At 33.0% G+C, this 26,157-nt stretch overlaps 2 protein-coding genes across 3 annotated transcripts; one reads left to right on the top strand and one right to left on the bottom strand.

The window, feature by feature from the left end:
• Positions 1 to 1,527: 1,527 nt before the first annotated feature.
• LOC143147284 (C2 domain-containing protein 5) lies at positions 1,528 to 12,257 on the top strand. Of its 2 annotated transcripts, XM_076312401.1 has the most exons (15): positions 1,528 to 2,124; positions 2,315 to 2,709; positions 2,779 to 2,919; positions 2,989 to 3,205; positions 3,323 to 3,442; positions 4,666 to 7,328; positions 7,891 to 8,043; positions 8,157 to 8,325; positions 8,404 to 9,199; positions 9,281 to 9,598; positions 9,712 to 9,910; positions 10,080 to 10,249; positions 10,354 to 10,479; positions 10,563 to 10,709; positions 10,830 to 12,257. In XM_076312401.1, exons 2-15 carry the CDS (start codon positions 2,340 to 2,342, stop codon positions 10,914 to 10,916), a joined length of 5,676 nt encoding a protein of 1,891 aa, XP_076168516.1. In that variant the 5' UTR covers positions 1,528 to 2,124; positions 2,315 to 2,339; the 3' UTR covers positions 10,917 to 12,257. The 2 variants fall into 2 exon arrangements, with proteins under 2 accessions (XP_076168516.1, XP_076168517.1); XM_076312402.1 differs by lacking the exons at positions 1,528 to 2,124; positions 2,315 to 2,709; positions 2,779 to 2,919; positions 2,989 to 3,205; positions 3,323 to 3,442 and adding an exon at positions 4,197 to 4,300.
• Ms (neuropeptide receptor myosuppressin) lies at positions 12,198 to 25,441 on the bottom strand. Its single transcript, XM_076312409.1, has 3 exons — positions 25,257 to 25,441; positions 14,516 to 14,736; positions 12,198 to 12,795 (listed from the first exon to the last, which is right to left on the bottom strand). Exons 2-3 carry the CDS (start codon positions 14,727 to 14,729, stop codon positions 12,707 to 12,709), a joined length of 303 nt encoding a protein of 100 aa, XP_076168524.1. The 5' UTR covers positions 14,730 to 14,736; positions 25,257 to 25,441; the 3' UTR covers positions 12,198 to 12,706.
• Positions 25,442 to 26,157: the final 716 nt, after the last annotated feature.

Genomic DNA, 26,157 nt, shown 5'->3' with positions numbered 1-26,157 from the left:
ACTGTTTATATTGTATCATTTTATTTTTCTTCGTCAATTTATAAATTATATTTTGATAAATGTCAACAGAAATCAGAACCATTTAGATACAATAACTAACCCAGTAAAATAAGATAAGAAACTCGAAATAATAAGAAAATCAGAAATAGAATTCAAATAAGAATATTAAGGCATAACAAAGAGTAAGTAAACGTAAATACAAGAAAAGTGAAAAGACTTTCCATAAGCATTAAAGAAAAAAGGTTTAAATTTAGGAATTTTTGCTTATAAGTAAGCAACTAGTCGTGTAATATCTTCTGATAGTTTCATAGCAAAGATATTTCGATGATAGAAGGGTGGATGAAAACGCGCATTTCTTCGTGAAAATTGTTGACTCGAAATCTCTAAGGAAAAAAATAATAATAAACAGGACTGATTCTAGGGCCTGCTACATATTTAATGTTTCATTCGTCGCATTTTTACTTCATTTTCATTGATTAAGCAGTTACTTGGTAGAATTAAACAAGGAGATAAAAGAAACTTTGATTCCTTCCATCTCCTTATGTTAGTTTAATATTGCATGAGAATATATGAAACTTTTAATACTTGTATGAAATGTAAGAATGTGTATGTAACTTTGATGACTTTTAATGAATTTATTCTTAGTAACTTGAACTACATTATGTGGTAAGGAAGGAGATATTAAAATTCCAACTGCATAGTGGTCGGATCGTGTATAATGAGCTACACAGCAACGTGGAATTTCCCCCACCATTATACATCTAACCCAGAGCGCGTGTCCGTGGGTTCGGCACTTTAAACACTTCAAACAGTTGAGAAAAAAGGAGAGTGTGAAGCTTTCTCTCTCATTCTTGAAAATACAATTTGTGGGCGGACGGCTTGACCGATCGACCGTCGTTTACGTTTGAAGACAGAAAATTGTCCATGATTTGTATAACATAGGAAAGTACACATTGTAAAGAAGACAAAATGTTTTTTATGGAAAAACGAAATCTCAAGATTTGATTAAATTTTGAGTATAATCAATCCATTTATGATAATGATTACTTTTGTAGTTTTTGGTAACTTCGATACATACACGTTATTTGTAAAAATGTTTAAAACAGTTTTAAATAAATCACAGAGAGACTTAAATTTTGCATAAAAGTATTAAACAAATATTTCCTTTAAGCGCCAAAATTGTTGTAAATCTAGTCGTTATGATAGTACATGCGTATTAATTCCATCTGTCCACCAATCGTCACACGCGCATTCCTAGATTAAAAGTCAAGCATCCTATAATTATCATGAATATTCTATTTTTTAATTTTTGTTTTGTTTAAATAACTGAACAAATTTTCACTGTATTGAGATAATTCATGGGTCTGCCAAATTGAATATATCGAATCACTACCAAATAACCTCGTTTCAAAAAACAATCTTTACTACAAATCAGCACCTATATTACTTTTGATGAACTAAAACAATCAATAACACTCAGTCGGTAATACATTTGTAAATTTTGAAGTAGAGTATAACACTCTGACTGTTTCTATAACCTAAAATAGAAGTATGTGATATAGAAAATATCTAAATTGTACGATGTCTTACGTTTAACGCAATAAAACTTAGGAATTCCCTAAAGAGCAATAATCTGGGCGCTCTCCAATTCCAATTATAATGTTTCTGCACATAATATTTGGCTTTTGAAGGTTATTGGCAAAAAAATAGGATAAACTGAATACCAACGGCGATAAAGTAATCGATAAAATTAGTAGTTAGAATCGTTATTATGAAATTTACATGTCGTTTTATCAAGTTCGTTGTGCAAAGAATTTTTTCAAACATTGTACTGCATACATTGTAGAACTTGTAAAATAAATTCGTTGTTTTATATAGAGTGGAAATAAACGAACAAGCGATGCATCGTTTTAAAGATGTGACTGTAAACAAACGTCAAATTAACACTTTGCGATGAAATATACATCACAACTCAAATCAAAATGATTAATACAGTGTATTTTAATATATATTTACTAGACTAAAGGTTTTACACGTTAGTGTCATAAATATACACTCTACTGATACGTCAAATGAATCGGAGACGATAATTTGCGTTAATATTCCCCAAGTCTTTTGACGAAAGTGAGTATTACAGCGTGGTTTAAATGTACCATATACTTGCCTTTGATACTGATAAATATTACGTTCCATGAAATATTGCACAATATTTTATTAAGACAATTTATTTCTAAACATAACCTTTATTATTGGCAAGTGTGAACAAATGCATTGCTGTCGCATGATCTTAAAAATCGTGATGTACTGGTTACAGAATTTCGTTAAAACGATCAATCACGATGCCTGGCAAAATAAAAGTCAAAATATTAGCAGGCCGTAACTTACCAGTAATGGATCGTTCGGGTGATACCACAGATGCATATGTGGAATTGAAATTTGGCAATATAACATTTAAAACGGATGTATGCAGGAAATCACTGAATCCTCAATGGAACTCAGAATGGTACAGATTTGAAGTTGATGATTCTGAACTACAGGATGAACCATTACAAATTAGATTGATGGACTATGACACGTATTCAGCAAATGATGCAATAGGCAAAGTTTATATAAATTTAAATCCATTACTATTACCTGGAGTTCCTCCTACTGTTAAAAACATTTGGACACTGGAAGCAGCTATGAATACAAACACTGGTTCTCAGGGTGGTATGTAGCTAACCTTTAGAATAATTAATGTCTAAATAATTTTAATGCTATGTAAACTCGTTATTCTAGGTTCAGTCATGACTGGATGGATACCAGTGTATGATACAATGCATGGTATTCGGGGTGAAGTTAATATTATAGTTAAAGTGGAGCTGTTTTCTGATTTTAACAAGTTTAGACAATCCTCGTGTGGAGTACAATTTTTTTATTGTAAATATATATGTTTATAAAAGTAAAAGTGATTCTCCATAATAGATACATTGCATAATATTATTTTAGCACCAAATATACCTCATGGGTATCATACTCAGAGCATACACGGTTTTGTAGAAGAATTAGTTGTCAGTGACGATCCTGAATACAAATGGATTGATAAAATAAGGACACCTAGAGCCTCGAATGAAGCACGTCAAACATTATTTTTCAAACTTAGTGGAGAAGTTCAGAGGAAAATTGGACTTAAAGCATTAGATCTTGGTGGAAATGCAGTTATTGGGTATGTTAATATATTATGAAACTGTTTCCAATTAAACTGAAAATTATTTTTCAATTAAATTATAAATTTAGAATTCTAATATAGTATAATGTTATCAAAGTATTTTTTTAAACATAGGTATTTACAAAATTTTGATCTGGAAGGAGAATCTGGTATTGTGGCTCGAGGCATAGGTACTGCTGTCACTCTTGTGAAGTTACAGGATACTTTAAGCTTTCCATCTGACAATATTGAAGAGTAAGTACATTGCAATGCTTTTGATTCTAATGTGCTTATTATTCTTTTGTAAACAAGTTGTGAATTAATTGTGCTCTAAAAGTTTAACATTGTTTTAAGTGCTTTTTGGCGTGGCGTGAACCTCAGACATTATGCTAGTGTTCTGTGTTGTGAGGTATAATGCTGATTATTTAAACAAGTATTGAAATTTGTCTTACTGCATATATTCTGTCACAGTATGTCATTTTTTATATTGCTTATCATTAACAAAATGCATGTAATAAAGATTTAAATATTATTTTTTGATAAAAGTTTTGTAAGTGAAACCACATTTCTTTTCATTTTACAAGGAAAGTTTGATCATTTTTAATAGCAAAAATATTAAACACGTTTTCAGTTGTTTTCTTTAAAAAAATACTAACATTAAATAGCTAAGTAATAATGTACTAATATAATCTGAAAATATACCAATGTATACAGGGGAGTATTAATTTTACTAAACATAAAGTGAATATTAAAACTTTATGAAAATAGTTCTTGCTTCAACTTCTATGTATGCAGTGTCCTAAAAAATGATAATATGTTATTGTTAGATTTTTCAATTTTTATAATCTTATATTATTTCCATATTGCTTACGTATTGTTTATTACTAATTTTGATGAAAAATTTAATTTTTCAAAGCCTTTGCTGGTCTATAATTACAGAATACAAAAGTGTGTATAAAACAATACAATAATGTTTTATAAATTTCTAACCAGCCTATCATTTTTCTAGGACACTTGGTATATAGAAGCTAGATCGAGGTCTGATGCGCGTGCATAGAAACCAGGACGAAGTATGTAGAAAACGGAGCACTGCGATGTACTGGAAGTGACTAGGTACGCTACACGCGCATCCAACTTTGATCATTGATAATTTGAGAGAGTAATGACTGATTATATGAAAATCTTAAAAATTACATTGACCTGTCGAAGTTTCTGTATTTACAGATCAATTCCTTTAAAGCATTCAATATAATATTTAATTTTTATATTTTAAAATTTCAGTATTCTTATATATTTTTGTTTTTTAAGAAATGTGGGAAAACAATACAAAGCTATAGAATTAAATTTAGTTATTGCAGTAAAGTTTTATTTTCCCATTTAAGTTTTGGAAGAGTTACATTTTATATTTTTATTATCAGAATTTCAATACATGAACTAATAGATATTTTTCTTTTTACCCACCTGCATGTGTTATATAGGGCATTCTTTTCACAACACAAAGCACAGAAGGAACGTACAGGACTCGATGAGAGTACGCCGCTATATACTGTTACTCCTACACATATCCCTGATCCTCTTATTACAAATACAAGAGTCATGCGTATAAAGGACAATTTTCCACGTCGTTTAAAATTTTCAAAAAGTCCTAAACGAATTGTAAAAACATTTGAAAATTCGTGTGATGAATCAAAAGGCACAAAGACTACTGAAAAAGCATTGAAGACAAGCAATGCAAAAATGTCTGCAGTTTCCTACTCAAGTTTATCTGAATCAGTAATTCAAGATGCATCTATAAGAATGATGTTGGCTTTGGAAGATGAAAGAGGTGAAAGCAACAAAGGTATATTGGATGTTCGCATGAAAAACTTAAAAAAGTTATTTGGTTCAAATGATACAGAAACCAAAATGAACAGTTCACGTTCAAGTATCTCAACTAAATCTTCTATTATAAGTATACGTAATCCAAGGAAAGAGAAAATGTCAAAAAACAATAAAGTTACAGAAGGTATAGCTGCTCTTTTGATTAAAACTATACACAGTGTACCATTGGAAAATCTCAATGAAACTCAGGAGACACCAACAACACTTTCTCCAGCTAATAATGTAAAAGAAGATTTTGACCATTCAGAATATCAAAATGTTATTGACAATCATGAAAGTGAGAAGAGAGGCAAACAATTTAATTGCAAAGATGATATTCATGTTGAAACATCAAAAGCAGAAATAAAGAAACAATATGATTCCTCATTTGAGGAAAACACACCCAGCTCTAATGGTCTTTCAGATGAGTCTTCAATTGATAGCGCCAACTACAATATACTACGTGATTCAAAGTTTTCAATTAATGATACATTACAGGAAAAAAGTAAATTTACTAAAACACTTGTCAGGGCTGATACATTTCCTCCATTCAAAATAAAGTCATCAGAAATAAAATTACAAAGGACAGATAGTGAAATGCGTCCCCTTCGTACAAAAAGTATGTCATCACTAATTAAATATTTATCCATGAATCAAATACCATTTAATTTAAGATACACTGTAGAATCACAAATTGATCCTATACAGAATTCATATTCTGCCATAGTCAAAGTAGGAAAAAAAGAAGAGTCTATAGAAGCAATGACTAAAAATGCTACTTCTACGACTACTATATTGACAACAAAAATTAGTAAAAACATTGAGAATGATCTACAAAGTCAACAGAGCATAAACAATTCACAAGATTTTGATCAACCCCTTGCAACGAGTACACCGGTAGAAAATCGTCATCCGTTCTTCTCAGAAGTACAAGAACATGACTCTTCATTAATTATTACAGAGAACAAATTAAATGCTAACATTAGTGATTATGAAAATTGCGAAATGTCTAAAAAACACAACGAATCTTCTGTAATAAAGAATGATATGAATAACATAAATGATGATTTATCTTCTGCTGATGAATCTGAAGTATCTGTTTCTACATACTTTTTATTGCAAAATGCAAGTGATACTGAAAGAAAAAATAAAAATATACCACTTAAACAGGTGCATGAAGAAGGATTTTCTTCCTTACTTGAAGAGACAGACAGTATACCTGTTCAAATTTCTTTCAAGAATAAAGAACGTATTGAAAAGTTAGAGGAACACAATGTACTAAAGTTTTCTGCATCAACACATTCATTGCCATCATTACAGCCATATCAATTTCATACATATGTAGAATCTAATGTAAGAGAAGATGTGGATCACAAAGTAACTGCAGAGTCTATGTCAAAAACTTCATCCAGCATTGAAAGTTTAATACAGTCTTCGTGCAATGACTTACATGATACAACACATAAGAATAGACAACGGCGTATGTTGGATTTGATTAGATTAATTGATACGAAGATGATGGCGCAACCACAAGGTTATAACAATAGTGGCAATTATCGATTGAAAAGGAAAAAACGAGACAAACTATACAGGAATGTCAACCCCAGAAATATGCGCAAAAATTTGCATAATCGGTTTTTAAAGAGACATCTTCAAACTTTTAAACATGCAGAAGTTATACTTCCTTTAAACGAATCCGTGCCAGTACTACTCACGCCTGATACCTCTTCCTATAATTCATCTCTTGAAAGCATAATCACTAGCGATACGTTAATTAAATCACGCTTACGTAGAACAGCCGAGTCATTTCGTTCAAAGAAAAGCTTCCCCATCAAAAGATCCGCAGTCGATTCAATACCCCATGAAACTACTGCCAAGGAATTAACTATAGATAGTCAAAGTAGTGATTCAGTTAGGGATAATGGTAGCATTATAGAAATGAAGGAACTAAAGCCAAGAGTTACTAACCCTTCAATATCATCCACATCCATAGATCCTGCGGTACATAAGAGTCATAGCATTTGTAATATAAGAGAAGTATCAAATGATAATGAATTGACTAATATTACTAACATTGCTAGTATTACTTACAACTCGTGTGTGTCCCATCCTTCTCCCAATCATAGGCAACAAGACGAGGCATCTCTAAGTCCATCTTATCCACTTCCGGCTGTTCCTTCCGTGGTCTCAAAAGTATGTCAATTACCAACAACTAAGGCACAACCCACTGTGTCATTGCATCGAAGATCCAGTGATTCTGATTTGAGCATTACTCCAAAAGGTGAGTTTTATAATTGTATATTAATTGTAATAATTATTATCAGAATAGTGGATACGAATTAAGTTTAATAAAAATAATGTACTTATATATTTGCTTTTAATTCATTGCCTAAGCTTTAATTTGATCTTATAGCTAATGATAGATCAGAATCATAATTGTATTTGTTCGTTGTATAGTGCTATAAATGCACTTTATTCATAAATCCATTGCCCTTCAGGTAGTTCATTGCCAGCCAAGATTCAAATTACAGATGCCTCATAAAGTGAATTATATCCGGCAAAGAAGAAATTCCTGAACCAAAAATAACAATTCATGATGATTCCACATGGTTATAGGTAATCATTTTTTTACACTTACTTCTTTGCCTATTATAGAGATATTAATAATTTAAAAAAGTAATGATTACAATATAAGTAATAAAGATAATATATGCTTGAACAAGAAATCACTTTATGAGACATTCGTTTTAATAAAGATATTCATCACATATATTTTTACAAATATAACTTCTTTTCTACATTTCTTTATTATTAACAAAAGCAAATAATAATGTATGTTGTAGGTAATTCCCTGGGAACAAATGATAGATCAATGACTGGATTTTTGAAGACATCAACTGCTGTGATAAGAACTATGAATCAGGATGCATTTGAAATGTTAGAATATCCATTTATTACTATGCAACAGTATCCAGCAGGATTTATTTTGCACATTGGTAAGCAGTATAATCCTCAAAATATGAACTAAAAACCGCGTCATCACTCTGATTTCAATGTTTTATACGTTTTTATTGCAAAATTTAGTCATAGATTGTGTACATTGAGACAGGTGGCCTTGTAAGTTCAAGATCAGTCAAGTTGTTAGAAAGAATTAGTAACTTAGAAGAGCCTGAGAGTCGCGATGCTTGGTGGAAAGAAGTTAGGATGGAGGTTCGATCGCACGCAAGAGCATTAGCGTGTAATGTAGTCATTGGTTACAAAGAAGAAACTAGTATATGGTAAGAATTATAATATAGACTTTCTATTATTTATTTCTTATCTCTTAAAACGCCTCATTTGTCATTCCCTTATTACAGTGACGATGTTTGCGTGTTAAACGCATATGGTACAGCAGCGATAATTAATCTTTACAATTCGAATCAAGATTCGGACAGTGTTTTTATTAACAAAGGACAATCAGGATCAGTCGTGAACACCACAGAAATGGAACGTGAAAAAGCTCAACAAAAACCTGTACCTGTGAAAGCAGAGAAATCCGAATCTGACACGCCCGCCCCTGCTTCAACTCACCAAACTGGCAAAGTTAGGCACGTATCGGAGAACAAGGATCACGAGGTTCAATTTATTCAAAGCAAGTGTAGTCTTTGTCATTTACCATACAACGAGGTGAGCGTTCCGTTTCGTGTGAACGCCTCGAAATGTGCTATATGCAAGCGCGCCAGGGTACCGGATGTAATGTTTACCACCATAGAGCTCCCTGAAAACGTGTTAACGATCGGACGAGGAGGTATCATACAAGCAACTGCGTGTAAAACTAAGAAAGATCTTCGAGGAGAACTAAATGCCAAGGAAATATCAGACTGCTTGCCGTTTTTAGAGTACGAGTTACATAGTTTACTTTTAAATAAATTGAAGGTCAAAGGGATGAATGCAATATTTGGCTTGAAGCTACAGGTGTCTGTCGGAGAACGATTGATTATCGGTATGGCCGTAGGTACTGCTGTTTTTTTAACCGCATTACCTGCTCCTTCTATACCGCAAATTGCATCTGGAAATGCTTGGCCCAAAGAGGAGCAATTAGCAGAAATTCAGAAAACTCTGCTTGAAACTGTCAAAAAGAATAGAGAGTTTTATCGGCTCAAACCTGTTGGTGTAGGTGTACTATTATTTCTAACAGTTTTAATAATTACATCTTTGATTCTTAATTGTCAATAAGTCATTTATTTATTACAGGATGTTGAAAATGGCCGAGTTACAACTTCGGATACCGATGAATCAGATGAAGATTTGGCAGATTTAGATTTTAACGTTGGTACCAGAGATGCCTGTGTATTAGAAGTAGACGATATTGAGGACATGGACAGAATATCGCTGTTGATGGACGACAGACCCCCAGATGATTTTCACGTAGTAAATACACAAACTATTCCTGGTCTTGACGATTTGGAAATCGTAAGAAATTTACAGATGTTCACGCAAATTTCGAGAACGAAAATACCTGCGGGACAGTTTGCATCTATGCCTTCAAAATACTTTGCCAGGTTACTTCAGGTACCTTTATACTTCGATACTCTTCATAGGTTATACTTTGGTTAAACTTTAATTATTACTTGGCAAAAGGACATTTTTTTTATTGAAATGTATGTTAATACATTTTATTTTAGTCCGTGTACTTCAAGCTGAGGAGAATGATCCCCTGTGCACTTTGTGATATGCAATTCAAATTGGCACTTCCTGAACCAGACGAGATCCAATTCACGGTAATCGGCATGGCTCTTGGTCTAGGAGATCCAGTAAAAATAAATAAATTAAAAAAGAAGCTAATGACCCATTCCATGAGTAAGGATCAGGTTAAAAGATCAGGTAAACGATTTAATTGCATCGAATCTTATTTTTATTTTGTTTAAAATATTTATTAGAATATTTTTCATTATAATTACATTTTTATATGTATAGTTGATTTATTCCAATGTGATTGATCAATCAAGAAATACCTTTTAATTTCAAGTACTTATTAAAATATTCTTTTTAGACGATAGTGATATGATATTCAATCTTGACGTGGATCATGCTGAAATTTCTTCGGACAATGCATCCAATATTACACTAAACTCCTCTGCTTTAATGAATACTTCAGGATTGAAATCCAGAACCCGTTCGCCACTGCGGTCGAAGATTCATACAGCGCATAAACACAAACATGTAAAGAATAATATTACAAAACTACTTAAGAACAAGAACAATAAAAAAAAAAATACTTAAAGAAAAATGTTACAAAATGTACAACTAAAGCCGATATTTTACAGGTGCCTTTAAAAGGAAGATATGGCGTAGATATAACGCCTTTATCTTATTTGCCAGGTGGTCGTATCGAGAGGTACTTAGGAAATTTAAATTTCTTCTTTATTCGTGAAAGCACATCTATCAGAGAGGTTCGTTTAACGCGTTTGATTCAATATTTAATAGAAAATAAATGACAGTATAAATTGATCAAAAAACCTTTTAACTCTGACAGAACGGAGGTTTGAGTGGGTTTACGCATAGTTTCGTAATGGAAGTTTTGGCGATCGTACGTGCACACATCACGGCTTTAGGAGGCAACGCAATGGTGGCATTTTTTATGACTAAGTGTGTACTTCTACATAGTCCTCATAAAAATCAGGTTAGTTTCATAATTTCTTGTTCTTTCAATTGTTCAATTGTAATTGGGTAAATTCTTTATCGTTGAATGCTAGTTCAACTTTTGCTGTTTCTCCGGTGATACATATTATTTAAATTTTAGGGTCAGTGCTTAATAAATGTAGGCGGGGACGTGGTGTCTGTGTCGTACTTCGCGAATGACAAACACTGTGGAACTTCAAATTGCTGACCCCGACCTCCCCATTCTGCGCCACCATAGCTGCAACTGCACGCCGAAAATCAACGTCGGAAGTTCGATTTCTCGGCAAACGTTGTTAGACGTTTTGGACGGACCGTGACTCAATACCCTGTGATAGGATAGGGCTTGTAAATATCCGAATTTTTAGCATAAGTACGTAATTTCTAATAAAGCTTACGGATGTTGAATTTGTAACTTTAGTCAAGCAGCTTCGTGTAACGATAACGATCAATCGTGTCACGTGACGCACATACTCGAGAAAGCATTTCGAGGGATACATTTAAAGCAAGTTTGATGATTAGGTGCCTTCAGAATTGTGCATCATGTTTGCGGACAAGTTTTTCCACCCAAACAACTAGCGGTTGTTTGTTATTGTTGTTACAAGCAAATTGTATGATTCAGGCATATGAGTGTAGCTCAATCTTTCTTTTAACTGCAGTGTTCAAGAAAAATAGCTGGTCTTTTGAAGCGTAACATCGAATTTCGAGAATAATCTCAGGATATTTTATTAGAAATTTGTAAAAAAATTTTTCAAGAGAATCTATCTTGATAGTTGTCTGCGTTACTTTAATTTTTGCGCGACGAAATTTTGTCAAGTAAAATTTACCCAAGTAATAATTTACGTCGATGTAAACGAATGTCTGTTTCCTTTGAAGTATAACGAAAATCGATGTTAATGGCCTGTAAAAAGTCTGCCAGTAAATATCCAAGAATTTAGCCGATCGAATCGTTTGTAATTCTGTAGATACTAGGACAATGAAAAGCTGTGCGAGCGATTTTAATTAAAATGGAGGAAGGAATCAAATTTTACGATATCTGGTCTCTTTAGATTGTTAAATATGTTTTTTCAAATTGAAACTACATACATTGTGCAAAATGAAATTATTGCTGTGTGTACAGTTTTTCAAGATACCTTATGTACTGGATTGTTATGCATGCATGTTTAATCTTTTACACTTTGTTGTCGTTTGTCGTTATAAACTCAATGATTGTCGCGCAAGAACCAAACAACGTCGTGAATGTGCATTGAAAAATGAGTTCGTGTTTCATTTTCACAAAATCGTTAATCGTTTTTTCTCCGTTAGAATATAATCGAATGAAATTCTCGTCGAAATAAATCGACCGTTTCTCGCGGATTAATTCTTCGATAAAGCGTGGATGTTGAGGATGTTAATAATAATTGAACGTTTGCGATGACGGAGGTTTCGTTTAATAAGAAATCCCGATAGAAGGTTTCCGATGCGAATCAAAAACACATACACTTATATTTATTCCCTTTATTTTAAACCATATTTGTATTAAGTTTGATGAATGATTATATGATGGATCGTATTCAGAGTTTCCTATTAAAAATGCAAGTGTTCTTTTTTTTTTCAAATTCGACTCAAAGTGATCTTAAAAAAAGAAAAAATGAAAACAAAATCGAAAAGGACTCTTGTGCCCGAAAAAAGAACATGTTCTGACTAGATTCTGACTAGACCTGTTGTACTTTAACGATCTTTAACTACCTTCGTTATAAAAATACAACTGACTTCAAGTAAAGTGAAATAACTTTCGTCGGTTCAGGTTGTGACTACTTTGCTTAAATAATTTATTTGCGAGATGTTGGGAAACCCTTTCAGTGTTTTTTTTTTTTTGTTAGTCAAGAGATAGCGAGGGGACATTAAAGCTTTGAAATAATTTTGAAAATATCCTATCGTAGCTGTACGATGAGGCGATCGAATGACGAAAGTTTAACTGTTTAATATCTTCAGAGTGTAAAGCATAATTCATTGCGACGTCTAACGACGCCTTCCAAAGCGTAGGAAAACATGATCGACGTCCTGTCTTTTAACACCGCTGTCCAATAATGGGATGCTTTCGTGGAAACCTGTGAATCATGATAAAATTGTTAATTGTGAATGCACTTGAAATTAAAAAAAAAAGGCAAGAAAGCAATAGAAACGAAATTGCACAGACAGCATACAGTTCAAGTTCTCTTGTGCAAGAAGAGTATCATTTTGATGAAAATTAAGTCTGACTACTTTAGGTGTAGTTTCTTTTTTCATAAACGAACGTAGGCTAATAGAAGATTACATTCACTTTGTATAATTTTGTTCACAAGTATCACAATTATGCAGGAACAGATTATTAATATCATAGACCGCGATAATGCTTCGAGAATGAATAATCATCGTTTTCATTGAGGTAATATTAATTATTGACTTACTAAATTATTCAATGTCATTCGTAATTCAAATTTCATTAATTAATTGAGAGATTACACAAATGTAAGGAGTTGAATAATAAGGTAGGTCTTAGAAATTTATTTTCAGCGACAGACGTGTCATTTTATCAAATGTTTGTGCATTAGTTAAGAGTACATACATTAAACAGCAACTGTACTAAAATTTTATTATTTAAATTTTCATTTGTAAAAGAGTTTTGACAAGAAAAAGAATGGTATTTTGAATTCAGACGATTTGACCATATATTTTAACTAAATAAAATGTTTTAAATAAAATTTAGCAAATTCGTCGTTTAATATGTACTTTAAGCGGTAGATGAAAGTTTGAAAAAATTACACTCGTCTTCGAAAGTAATTTCTAAGGATTACCTTATTTTTCAATCAAGGCAGTGTCCTTCCCTAATTCATTCGAATCATTTGATGAGCTGATCTCATCACGTCACTGCGAGGCCTTAATGATACAACGACCACAACTCGGAATGTTACAGTGGTCTATATAAATATACATGCAAAATTTCAACGCAAAATATTTACTATTTAATTTTTTATGATTTTTCATGAAGTCTGTGTATTTTTCACTCCCTACAGGGTATTTAAATTTAATTAGTAAGATTTCCACATTTTTTAAGTACGATATGAATTAAATAACAATTAATCAATTTTAAATCAAATTTTAAACCGATCATTCGACCAGACACGATACTATTAGTGTTAATATTTAACTTTTTATGATTTTTCAAAAATTGCACACTTTTTCTTTTCTACGGAGTGTTTAATACCAAAACTATCAAAAGGGTAAATTTTACTTGTTTGAAACTTCTTTTTAAAATTATTCAATTATTAACCGTATCTTTGCTTACAATATTCATCGACAATGATCAAAATAGACAACTTAATGGTAAATTAATTTTCCCTTTCTCCATCTAAATTCGAACTTCGAGCCGTCGTTACTTCGAGCGTTAAATTTAATTAGTAAAATTTACACAGGCATTTAAATACGTATCTAGTTTGCTACGAGTAATATTTTAGTTCGATATAAATACGTTCACCGTTGTTAATTCTAGCGTTAAATTTAATTAGTAAGATTTACACGGGCATTCAACACTAGATTTACCAACCATTCAAAACTGACGATTCCAACTGTTTTCGTAATGAAATTTACTTTAAATTCCGTAAATTGGTTTCTGAAGACTTTATGACTATATCAATTCTACGCACGTGATCAACTTTATAAATTCCTCTCCTTCCTCATCGATTGGTTTCTTTGTTGATACACGTGAGATATACCTCAATATTCCGAAATCTATCGGTAGTTCTAGTGTTAAATACGATTCGAATGGGTTGATAGATGTTTCAAGTGCACCTGTTATATGGTTTTCCTTGTCGTCGATGTAACTCTCCATTTCTGAGCCAAGTTCGCGTATCCTGGAAAGAGCAGCGCAAACTTTGCGAACCCTTGGAGGAAGATCGTCAAGATATCCAGGATTACATTGCGTGGGCAGAGCCGCCGAAACGTTGTTACAGAACATGGACATCGTCGTTAACGAAATGAGGATCACGATCATTGAACCCATCATTTTTGTTCTGGAACAGGGTATTAGAAATTTTTCGTACAAAAATTGTACGAAAACAGGTGCTTTTCATTTCAGTGAACGACCTTAATTACAGATATTAAAGAAATTCGATTTGAAAAACTTAAGTCTGAAAAACTTGGGGAACTTTTAATTAATTCGTTAATTTATAACTCTACGATCAGTTCTGTGGTTGGTCCGATTCGACTTTGTAAATTGTTTTTATATCGAAGTGTGTGTTTCTTTGATTTTATTTTTCTTGTCGTTTTTTTTTTTTTTTTTATTTTAAACAGTATCGTTAAAAAGTACCAAATGATGATTCAAAGATATCGAGTTCTGGTCGATATCATAGAACGGTACGAAACTCGTAAACATTTCGAAACGAAACTCGTAACATTGTTACCTAAATGACGTTAAATAACAAAGACGACGTTACAATTAAATTATACGTAGGATGAACGGATGTGCAAGAGATTAAAAACAAAGAGGACGTGTACCTCCCAATGACAAGAAAATTAGCTCGCCACTTATGAACACGTGAGAACTTGGAGGGAAATCAATTTTCCAGTAACAGGTTTCCTGTTAAATCGGATGCTGCAACGAGGTCCTTGATACGCTCTTAATGTAACCATAAGAATTATTCAAATTCGCGTTTCGTACTAGAAATGTTCACGAGATTGTTTTCGTACTTCTGAATTGATTGTAAATAATTAAAATTTACGAATCTCGTCTTGGTAAAAGATTAAACAAAAAAGGAAAGACGAGAACGTTCTGTCGTTTCTTCGTCGATCTTTAAATACTGATGGCGGATTGTTAAAAACCTTGAATGTTCCTAAACGAAAAAGACATTTAAGAACAAATTTTTCAAAATACAGGATATCTTATTAATTGTACACAAATGTTGAATTGAGAAACTTTGCACCAACTTGAACGATATAAAGGCAATAGTAAGGCCTCTCTGGGTCCGAAAAGACCCACGCGTAGTATGGCAAGTGTTAAAAGAATGCGTTCACCTTTGCAATTGGACAAACATTGAAATTTCTTTTACATAAAACGATCATTCGAATTCTTGGAAACAATATAAAAAAGATTACATTGAAAAAATTTTATTGACAAAAATTTCACGCCAGTATATTTTTCACGAAATAGTTTCCACTCGTTTTTTGAGAAAATACAAGACGGCTCAATAATTATGTATTAAATATCGAAATGAGAAAATTTCTTCCATTGATTCTTAAACAATAATGGAATATAATGCTGACAGTTCAAGGAAAACACAGAAGTTAGGTAAAATCGTACCAGATAAGGGTAGAGAGGGGGTGTCCAGTAGTCGATGCTATGGAAAACGAAGGAGAGTATTGTGTTACAGAAGACGGTCACGGAATATCGAGTAAATAAGGCTCACTGATCCGAATGTGATCTCACACGTAAGCTCAAAGTTGGAAAATCGTATTACCTACGTGCCCGGAGTGTCTAATAGTTTTCGCTTTGTTCGTAGCTAGCGCAACAGATACCGTGGGAGTGAAATCCAACGTTGCGGTAGAAAAATGAACGTGGGGAAAAAAAACGAAACTTTTTGCCGCAAATATTTATCGGTGGGGCATTCTACAAACAAACGTTACAAAATACGAGGATGTTTCAAATGTAAACAAGACTTGTTTTTATAATCCTATTGGTCAAATATTTTGGCGAAACAACGAAGAGTTATTTTTCCACACAGTGTCTATTAATTTCTGTACACCTTTGTCAGAAAAATCACCATTTTGAAAGATGGGGCAATTTTTAAAAATATAATTTGTTGCAATACCTTAAACGGTATATTAAACTACTAATCTGCTCGCTTTGTCATCGATTCGAATTTTTCGAAAATACTTTCGGGCGTGTTTTCAATAAATAATCGAAATCGAATCGTTGCATCGTTTTGAAAAATAATTTTTGAATGGAAATTTTAGTTTACAGAAATTTTCAAAATATAATTCTGTCACGTGTTTGTGTATTACGTAAAGTTACGCAATATTGAACAAAAATTCTACTCGGTTTATTCTTAATTATTCTTATTCTTAATAAGAAAACAATCCTAAATAAATAAATGATCTGCTGATGAACGAGTACTCGAAACGTATGTGGAGGAGAGTTATAAATACTTTCTTGTTAAATGCCGACGATGGTGCCCGAGATGTATTTCCAGAAAGTAATAAATTCTGAATAAATACTATTGGCGGAAGCAATTAACTTGCAGCTGTAAATCTACAAATTGGTCCGACGAGAAGTGGTAAATGTATTTACGCGACAATAAAAAGCGATGACGGTGAGCAAGGGTGAGAAACAGTTTCGGCAAACAGGCTCCAGTAATAAAGGACCGAAATGACGCAACCCGTAAATAATTCGGCAAAACGTATCAATAATTAATCGTCAGAATGGAATTACTGTGAATTGCTCCCGTGACGTCCACCATTGAGTCTCCTGTGGCGAATTCGTGAGTATCGTCCACTTCGTGTTCCTCGAGTCATAATTAAGGTGAAGGTTACGCGATATTACGTCTTCGATCATTTGGCTAGTTAATTGCTATGTTCGATAAATCATTTGTCGTGTCTTGGTATTTTGACAACCTGGAGCAACAATAAAATACAACGCCCTTCGACCGTTTCCCTTACGGTAGATATGTACTGTATATTATATAATAGATGACTATACTCAAGGGAATGAATTTATACACTGAAATGAATAAAAAATGTCCTGTGAACCTATACCCTACATTTGTGTATAATATTACTTATCGAATTATTATATTTTGTTCCTCAACATCTGTTTCAATTTATAATTTTTGTTTGTGTATAATATTATTTATAAAATTATTACACTTTGTTCCTCAACATCTATTTTCTATTTATAATTTTTGTTTGTGTATAATATTATTTATAAAATTATTACACTTTGTTTCTGAACATTTATTTCAATTTATAATTTTTGTTTGTGTATAATATTATTCATAAAATTATTACACTTTGTTCCTGAACATTTATTTCAATTTATAATTTTGGTTTCTCTCTATAATATTAATTATCCAATTATTACACTTTGTTCCTTAATATCTATTTCAATTTATAATTTTTGTTTCCTATGATTTTTTAATAGAAATCACTCTCAGTTTTCGAGTTGTGGAGAAAATGTTGAAAAAGTTGTAAAATAAATTGATTTTTTGAAATTAGATTGGCAGAGTACTTTCTTATGGGGAATGTAGTATCATGTTATGGAAGGATCACTCGATACGATTTTCAAATTCTTCCAGAGGTCATCTTCTCAGCTGCGCACAGTACATTGTTGACTTCCGTTAAATATACAATAGACTTTAAACGACTCAGAAATAAAAATACTGAAGGACAAAGGGGACACTGAACATTTTTTTCTATCATTCTGAATGTATATCTTTTTTTTCAATATTCAATGTATTCTATGCAGAAGGAAAGCTGAATATATAATTATTTTCAAAAGAGTTCTATTTTCAAAATGTCTTGTATTCAATTGTCCATGTAACACGTATTGCGAAAAGATTGCAAATCAATGAAAATTATGGCAGTGCTGCCAGAGAATATTTTCTTCAAAATTTAACACAGCAGACAATTATTATTATTATCACTATTCTTAAGAAAAATTATAAACAAAAATTGCGAACAGTTGAATCATCGAACGTATAAAATTTACAAATATCAATAGCAGATTTTCCCTTTCATAATTTTCTTTCGTCGATGTTTATAAGAATTCTTAGCGAACGAAAAATCGAAATAAAATTAACACGGTATTATTTTCGTTGTTCAAACACCCGGCAATTTATTTTCAACGAGTATTGTCTCTTTCTTTAATGGTCGAAAGATCCCATTTCCATAATTGCTTGTTTGATTGCATCGTTGGTGTAATTAAAATTTTCGTGCAAACGACGTATACACGAGCCAAGATGGTACCCCGTAAATTTCAACGAAACGACCATTTAAATTCACGAGTATCGAACTTGGGATAATTTTCAAATTTCAACGATAATCGACGAAAAATTCGTGTTATCGCGAAATAAAACGCGCGATGGTGTCACGGTACATCGGGTACGTTTCTTAAACAATTAATGGATCTTTAATCGTTTCGAAAATAAGCTTTCCAATTTTTCGTCAAAAGTCGTCTATCTCACGCTTATTTTATAAATTTCAATTAGCCCGCTCGGTGCACGATTCCTTCCCGCCCTTGCGAAAGTAAGTGGAGAAAGTAGACCACGGTAATCGCGTTACCGATACCACGCGATCTCTTTTCTTCCTCACCGTGGGAATTATGTGTCATGGCTCGTGGTTAATTTAATTCGCGAAACGCATTGGGCGAAGAACGATAAGCGCGAAAATACTCTTACGGGAATTGGTCACCTGGTACGAGTTAAATCCTGTACGGAGTATCTCCTGGTTGCATGTTACCTAGGATAGTAATCTTCTTGAATACTCCGCGACACGTATCTGGTGCACAGAACGAGATAAACGACTCGAGGAAGGCTGGTCTGACCAAAGTTGGAACGTACCACTGATTCAGTAGAAAACTCGGCGTGAGGTCGCCCGAACTTAATTTCTCGAAATATTTGACTAACCAAGTCGATTTTAATCTCGTCCCTTAGTGGAACTAAGGGGTGTTCCATTAAGGGGGATGGGGTGAACTTTGTAGATACTTAAAGAGAGAACCATAAATGCCCATTGAGCAAAACTATCGCTTTCAATGCTGAATTTGGTCCAGGACGAAAAGTATTTGCGGTATCGAGTGGAAAAAAATTAGAGATTGATAGAAAAAAAAATATTAGCGATATTGAAAAATATTATCGTGCAGAGTTGAAGGGTTTTGGAATGCATAGTTATCGAGAAAATTAATTCGTTTTGTTTTTTAAATGGTTTTAAGGTCACTATGTTTCTCTTAATTGTTACGTTATTGTTTTACAATTATTCAGAGACAAAAATTCTTTAAAATTTTGCAACTTTGTATGATAATATTTTTCCATCGTCGTTAATATTTTTGGAATTTATTAAATTAATTTTGGATGCATATATTTCCAACGATGTAGGAAAATAACGATTGTTTTTCTTCTAAACAAATTTTGTTATATTAATAAGGGTTCTTTGTTAATTTTTCGGCGATCGGTTAATCTTGAAAAATAGAAATTAATAGTGTTTTTCTACTCTTTGTTCTATTCTATATTTATGGAACTTCTCAAAATGTTTACGTGGAAAATAAAATCTAAATGTAAGAGTAATGAATATATACACTTATGTACAAAAATTCAAAAGTTTTAATAATCGTTAACTGTATAAATATTTGTAAATATTTTTCAATAGCCACAAATAATAAAGGGAATTTAGAAAAGAGAATGTATAAAATTACACAGAAGAAATCGAAGAAACATTCAAGAATGCTATTTAATAACTGTACAAACATACATAAATAATGTATTGTAAATATTTAATAATATTGTAAATATTTGAAAACGGCTGCAAATAAAAAAAATATAATATATAAAAATTCTACAAAAGAAATAGCTCTTAAAAAATTAACTGTTCTGTATGTAATATATAGGAATATTTATCAGTGTCGGTAATAATAAACGACGATGTGTCATTTTTGTAAATCGGTACAGGTACGTCATACAGGTAATTTCGTATCCTAATTTCTGGAAAGGTGTCTGAGAAGAGGTCATCGGAAAGTAGAACCGTAATACCACTATTCCGTGTTTTGGTATAATTCTCTGCTTAAATACTTCTTCCGTCGAATTCCTACGCAAATCTCGACGAATCGAGACACCTGCCGAGGGACACTCGACCCTCACGATAAATCGATCGAGAGACTGGAGAGTGAGAGAGATCGCTTGCAAGATTGTCGCAGGAAATGAACGTCAGTTCTTAATCGAGTTTGTTTCTGAAATACCACCGCAGAACTCACGGTCTGGTATTGTGAACGTACCGCCGGAACGGAAGAATCGCAGGTGTGTAGTCTGAAACGGAAGTGACTCGAAAGAAGGATCACTAAAGATATCCCGCGCGGAGAGACTTTACGAGAACCGTATCATCTACTTTTGTAACTTTCAAGGGCGATACACGATGGCCTAGAATTTACTTTTAGGGCGCAAAAAAGGAATCGATCGACCCCACGGTTAACCTACATCTTGGAAAATATTTGATGAATAATTTTTTCGTACATTACTGAACTGAACTTTACGAGAATTTTATTATTTACTTTTGTAACTTTGAAGAGGGATACACGGTGGCCTAGAATTTATTCTTATGGTGTCGAAAAAGAATTAGACCAGCGTGGGTCTAAATTGACCCGTAATCTAACCTTCTCCAAATACGTCAAATAAAAATTCTATTATTTATTCTTAGGGTGTTAACAAATAATTGATCAACTCTACGGTTAACCTACATCTTGGAAAATATTTGATAAATAATTTTTTTATTTTTTCGTACATTACTAAACTGAATTTTACGAGACTTTTATTATTTACTTTTGTAACTTTGAAGAGTGATACACGGTGGTCTATAATTTATTCTTACGGTGTCGAAAAAGAATTAGACCAGCGTGGGTCTAAACAGACCCGTGATCTAACCTTCTCCAAAGATTTCGAATAAAAATTCTATTATTTACCTTTCTTTATTTCTAAGAAAAGACCTTGTACTAACGATACAATTAAACATTGAAAAAGTAATTTGAAAAATAATTTTTTAAATAATCAACTTTTTTCTATCGTTCTACTGCCTGCTTCAGTCAACCTCGTACTAGTTTTTCTTTCAATTTCCAAATGTTATCAGAAACGCGAATAAACGTGGATAGAAAATTTTCGCGGGAATTTATTACCTCTTCGCTGTAAAGAAATGACAAAAACAATTTGAGAAACACCGTACCATGATAGAGGGCTTCCCGTTGGAAGCTTCCTTGTTGTTCCATTTGTAAAACAAACAACGTGAGCTTAAAAGTTTCGATTAAATGCGTGTCACCGCGTTGCACGTCGGAAGTTCGTATTCATGGAACGTCGAACAACGTGTTGCAAAACGTGGTTGAATAATTTAAATGGATTTTGGCGTAGCTGGAAATACGGTTTACACGGGGAGATATATTGGAATTTCTTCGAAGCTGGAAACTTCTCGCGAACGTACCATACGTTACATTCTTCCAGACGTCTTGCACAAAGACAGTTTACGGTGCGAAGCGTCCCCCGAGATAGGATGCATCACGAACGCTGCAGGTGGGATAAATGTTTGCTGGCGATGCAACTTCATTTTGTACCTGTCGCGTAAAACTCCTCACCCACCCTCGAATCTATTTTACGATTATGTGTAATCTTTTAAGTTCAGCTTAAGCACAATAATCCCGAAGAAGTGGAACCGTTATGACAAAATTGCGCAAATGGTCTGTATGCACAAACGTAGCTCATCAAGAACGAATTTGCAATAGTGGATCTACATAATAAAAGTGAGAAAGTATGGTAAAATTGTCGAAAAATATTATTTACCAAAATAAACGTTTTGAAATTTCTTGATTCATTTTCGAGACGTTTTAATTATTGCAACGATGAATATTTGAGGTCTGTGTGCACAAACATAGCTCATCGAGAACGAATTTGCAATAGTGGATCTAGATTATAAAAGAGAGAAAGTATGGTAAAATTGTCGAAAAATATTATTTACCAAAATAAACGTTTTGAAATTTCTTGATTCATTTTCGAGACGTTTTAATTATTGCAACGATGAATATTTGAGGTCTGTGTGCACAAACATAGCTCATCGAGAACGAATTTGCAATAGTGGATCTAGATTATAAAAGATAGAAAGTATGGTAAAATTATCGAAAAATATTATTTACCAAAATAAACGTTTTGAAATTTCTTGATTCATTTTCGAGACGTTTTAATTATTGCAACGATGAGTATTTGAGGTCTGTGTGCACAAACATAGCTCATCGAGAACGAATTTGCAATAGTGGATCTAGATTATAAAAGAGAGAAAGTATGGTAAAATTATCGAAAAATATTATTTACCAAAATAAACGTTTTGAAATTCCTTGATCGTGTTTTAATTATTATAAAAAAGAAATTTTAAGGTTTTTGTTACTTTTTATTGAAATGAAAAAAAATTCCAATTATGTGAATGACTTATGGAAAAATTTAATTATGTACATTTTCTATAAATATGTAACGATTTATATATATTTATGTATCGATTACTGGTATAATATAAGAGTAATCGTATTTAACGTTTCTCAAGAACTTCGGTGTATATTTTGCATAAAAAATGACCAACTACCTCAAAAGATGGATAAAAACAAAATTATTGCCAAAAAGAGTTTCTCATGTATATATTCATGACATGTATCGGTCATCGTGGCCTCATCTTTTAAGGCGTGACATTTAAATATCGATAACGTTATCCCGAAACCGATGAATGTTTGAAAATATGGTTGTTTAAATCTTTCGGTCGAATCGGTTAATGTTAAGATACCGCGTTAAAGGTTTGAATTAAAAACGTGTTAATTGTAAAAGGCACGATCTGGTAACCAAAAGGTATAAAGAATTCATATACAATTTATGTCAGACATTTTTATAAACAATTACAACTAGTCGCGAATAAACTTTCCTGCACATAACTGGTCTACTTATTTTATCTATCGAACAGATTTGGATTAAATAAACAAATTTTTTTCTTTCGATACTACCTATTTGAATTTATGACTTCTGTGTTAACTTTGGTAATTAAATTACGCTTGTATTGATTATTTATGCAATTTTATCGTTATTTTCCAGAAGAAGCATTCTTTGTGCTACAAATTTAAAAAAAGAATAATATTCGAGCTTTTATTTATGTTACAATAAACGCATCGACTGCAATAACTGCATAGAATTACTATAAAAGTACTGTCTTAATGCAGTTATGGTTACGCATTTGAGATTCTGATAAAAGAATATTATACTGGCACATTTTAGTAAGAGCTTGGTAATTGGCATGCAATGCCCCTCGCTATAGCTTAACATCTAGTCCTCTGGACTGTAATATTAAACTCCAGGTGCAATCAGTTGCAACGATCTACGTGCACCGCATAAATTACAATATTGTGAATAATGTTTTTTTGACAATTCTTCTTCTCCAGTTACGATAATTCTATAGATCTTAAATTGTTTGACGATTGAAGTAAAAAAATATTCTTAAATGAATGATAATAATTATTAAACTCGTTTTAGAAAAATCACTGACAATCACAAAATACACACCATACAAATGATCGGCAAAAATTCGTATGGAAATTAAAATATACACGAGGTTACATTTTATCGAAAAACACTACCAAGTAATTATACATTTCTCGCATAAACCCAAGAGAGTATGCGAGATCAAGTTTCGCCAGCGTGTCGATTGAAAGCGCGCGCGCGCGTGCGCGTGCCCCACGATCTTCGAGATCAATTTTATCTCCAGAGTAAAATTTCGTTATTGAAAATATCTTACTCTATATTTTTAATACATAATTCTTCACGGAGAATCACAATATTTTTTGCTCAAAATTTGTTTCCCGATTCAAGAATAAAGGGACACTCTCCTTTTTCAAAGTTTCGAATTTCACGTCGAACTTGATTTACTGTTATCTTTCGGTTCTCCATTACTTACAGTTCAATATTAAAGCATTTTTATACCGATAGTATAACAATTTAAAACAATTTTAACTCCCTGTTCTGATTCTCCTTTTAATTTCCACAAGTGTAATTTCGATTCAATTGTTCTCTATAAATGTTACTTTTTGATTTCCATAAGTGTCATTTTGATTGGATTGTTCTCTATAAATGTTACTCTTCGATTCTCCATCAATTTCAGTTCAATATTAATATATTCTTAAATCGATGGTACAATTTAAAACAATTTCAACCCCCGACTCTGATTCTCGTTTCAATTTTCATAAATGTCATTTAAACTGCATTGTTCTCTATAACTGTTACTTTTCGGTTCTGCATCAATTACACTTCAATATTAATACATTTTTAAATCGGTAGAACAAGAATTTAAAATAATTTCGATCTCTGACTCTATCAATTCAATTTCCATAAATGTAATTTCAATTCAATTGTTCTCTATAATTGTTACTTTTCAATTCTCCACCAATTACAGTTCAATATTAATACATTCCTAAATCGATAGTACAATTTAAAACAATTTCAACCTTCGATTCTGTTATTTCAATATCCACAAATGTAATTTCAATTCAATTGTTCTCTATAAGTGTTACTTTTCGATTCTCCATCAATCACAATTCAATATCGATACACCATATCAAACCGATAGTACAACGATATAAAGTAATTTCAACTCACGATTCTATCATTTCAATTCAATTGTTCTCTATAAGTGTTACTTTTCGGTTCTCCGTCAATTGCAGTTCAATATTAATACACTACATTAAATCAATAGTAAAACAATGTAAAATAATTTCGACCTCCGACTCTAACACCTGTCATTGGAATAAGACGTGTGTACCGCTAACCTGTTGCCCGATCACGAACGCAGACCTCGAAGAGTCCTCCCCTCGATAGTTTCAGCAAAGTCAGCAACACAGCTCCTCGTGGACTCACTGTTGCGCGCCGGTGTTCGACAATCGTCGCTCCGAAAGGGTGGTCGGTGTCAAGCGTGCGTCGCCGATAAGATCCAAGGGTACCGGTGATAGTGGCGAGATTCGCGAGGGTTCAGCCCTTAAATACGCGCCGTTTCGACGACCATGCGCGCTCCGCCAGTGGGGGGCGTTATCGCACGCACATCACACCCTCTCGTGCCCGTGGTTGACGTACATTTTCAATTTTTCCCATGACGCGTCCAATGAAAATTTCATGGGGACGCGAACGGTTGCGTAACACGCGTTTCTCCACGGGCCGCCTAAGTTCGGCCGTTTTCTTGCTTCACCGCGCAGCCTGCAAACGAGATTTTTAACGGTGCAACTGGTTGTTCGCTCGAACGAGATAAGTTACGCGGACAGGGGCGACGCTTGTCAATTTTTCATCCTACTCCGACCTCCTGGGATTAGTCGCGTTTCTTTGCGTTATTTTTCTTACTTTTACACGGACGACGTCCCGTTGCGCGACTAATGTTACCGCGTCTCGCGCTGGACCGATTTTCGGTTAGTTCCTGTTTTGGCTGCGTGGAGCGTACACGTTCCACAGTGTCGTGATTAATAGTTTTTTTTCTAATTATTGTACAGCTTGCAATATTGACAATGAAAAAAATGTAATCAGTACGAGAAAGGTGTAAAGTTTAAGATAGATTGGACAACAAATAAATTTAATTTTTAACGTTAGATATTTGTTTAAAATTAGAAAAATACATTGTAGCGAATTTTATATATGACTTGAATGGAAATTTGAGTGTGGGCGTGTACGACTGTTAGGGGTACA

This window comes from Ptiloglossa arizonensis, chromosome 5 (assembly GCF_051014685.1).
Source record: "Ptiloglossa arizonensis isolate GNS036 chromosome 5, iyPtiAriz1_principal, whole genome shotgun sequence".
NCBI lineage: Eukaryota > Metazoa > Arthropoda > Insecta > Hymenoptera > Colletidae > Ptiloglossa > Ptiloglossa arizonensis.
Note: the sequence above shows the minus strand (reverse complement) of the source record. Positions and strands in the feature narration are given on the sequence as shown.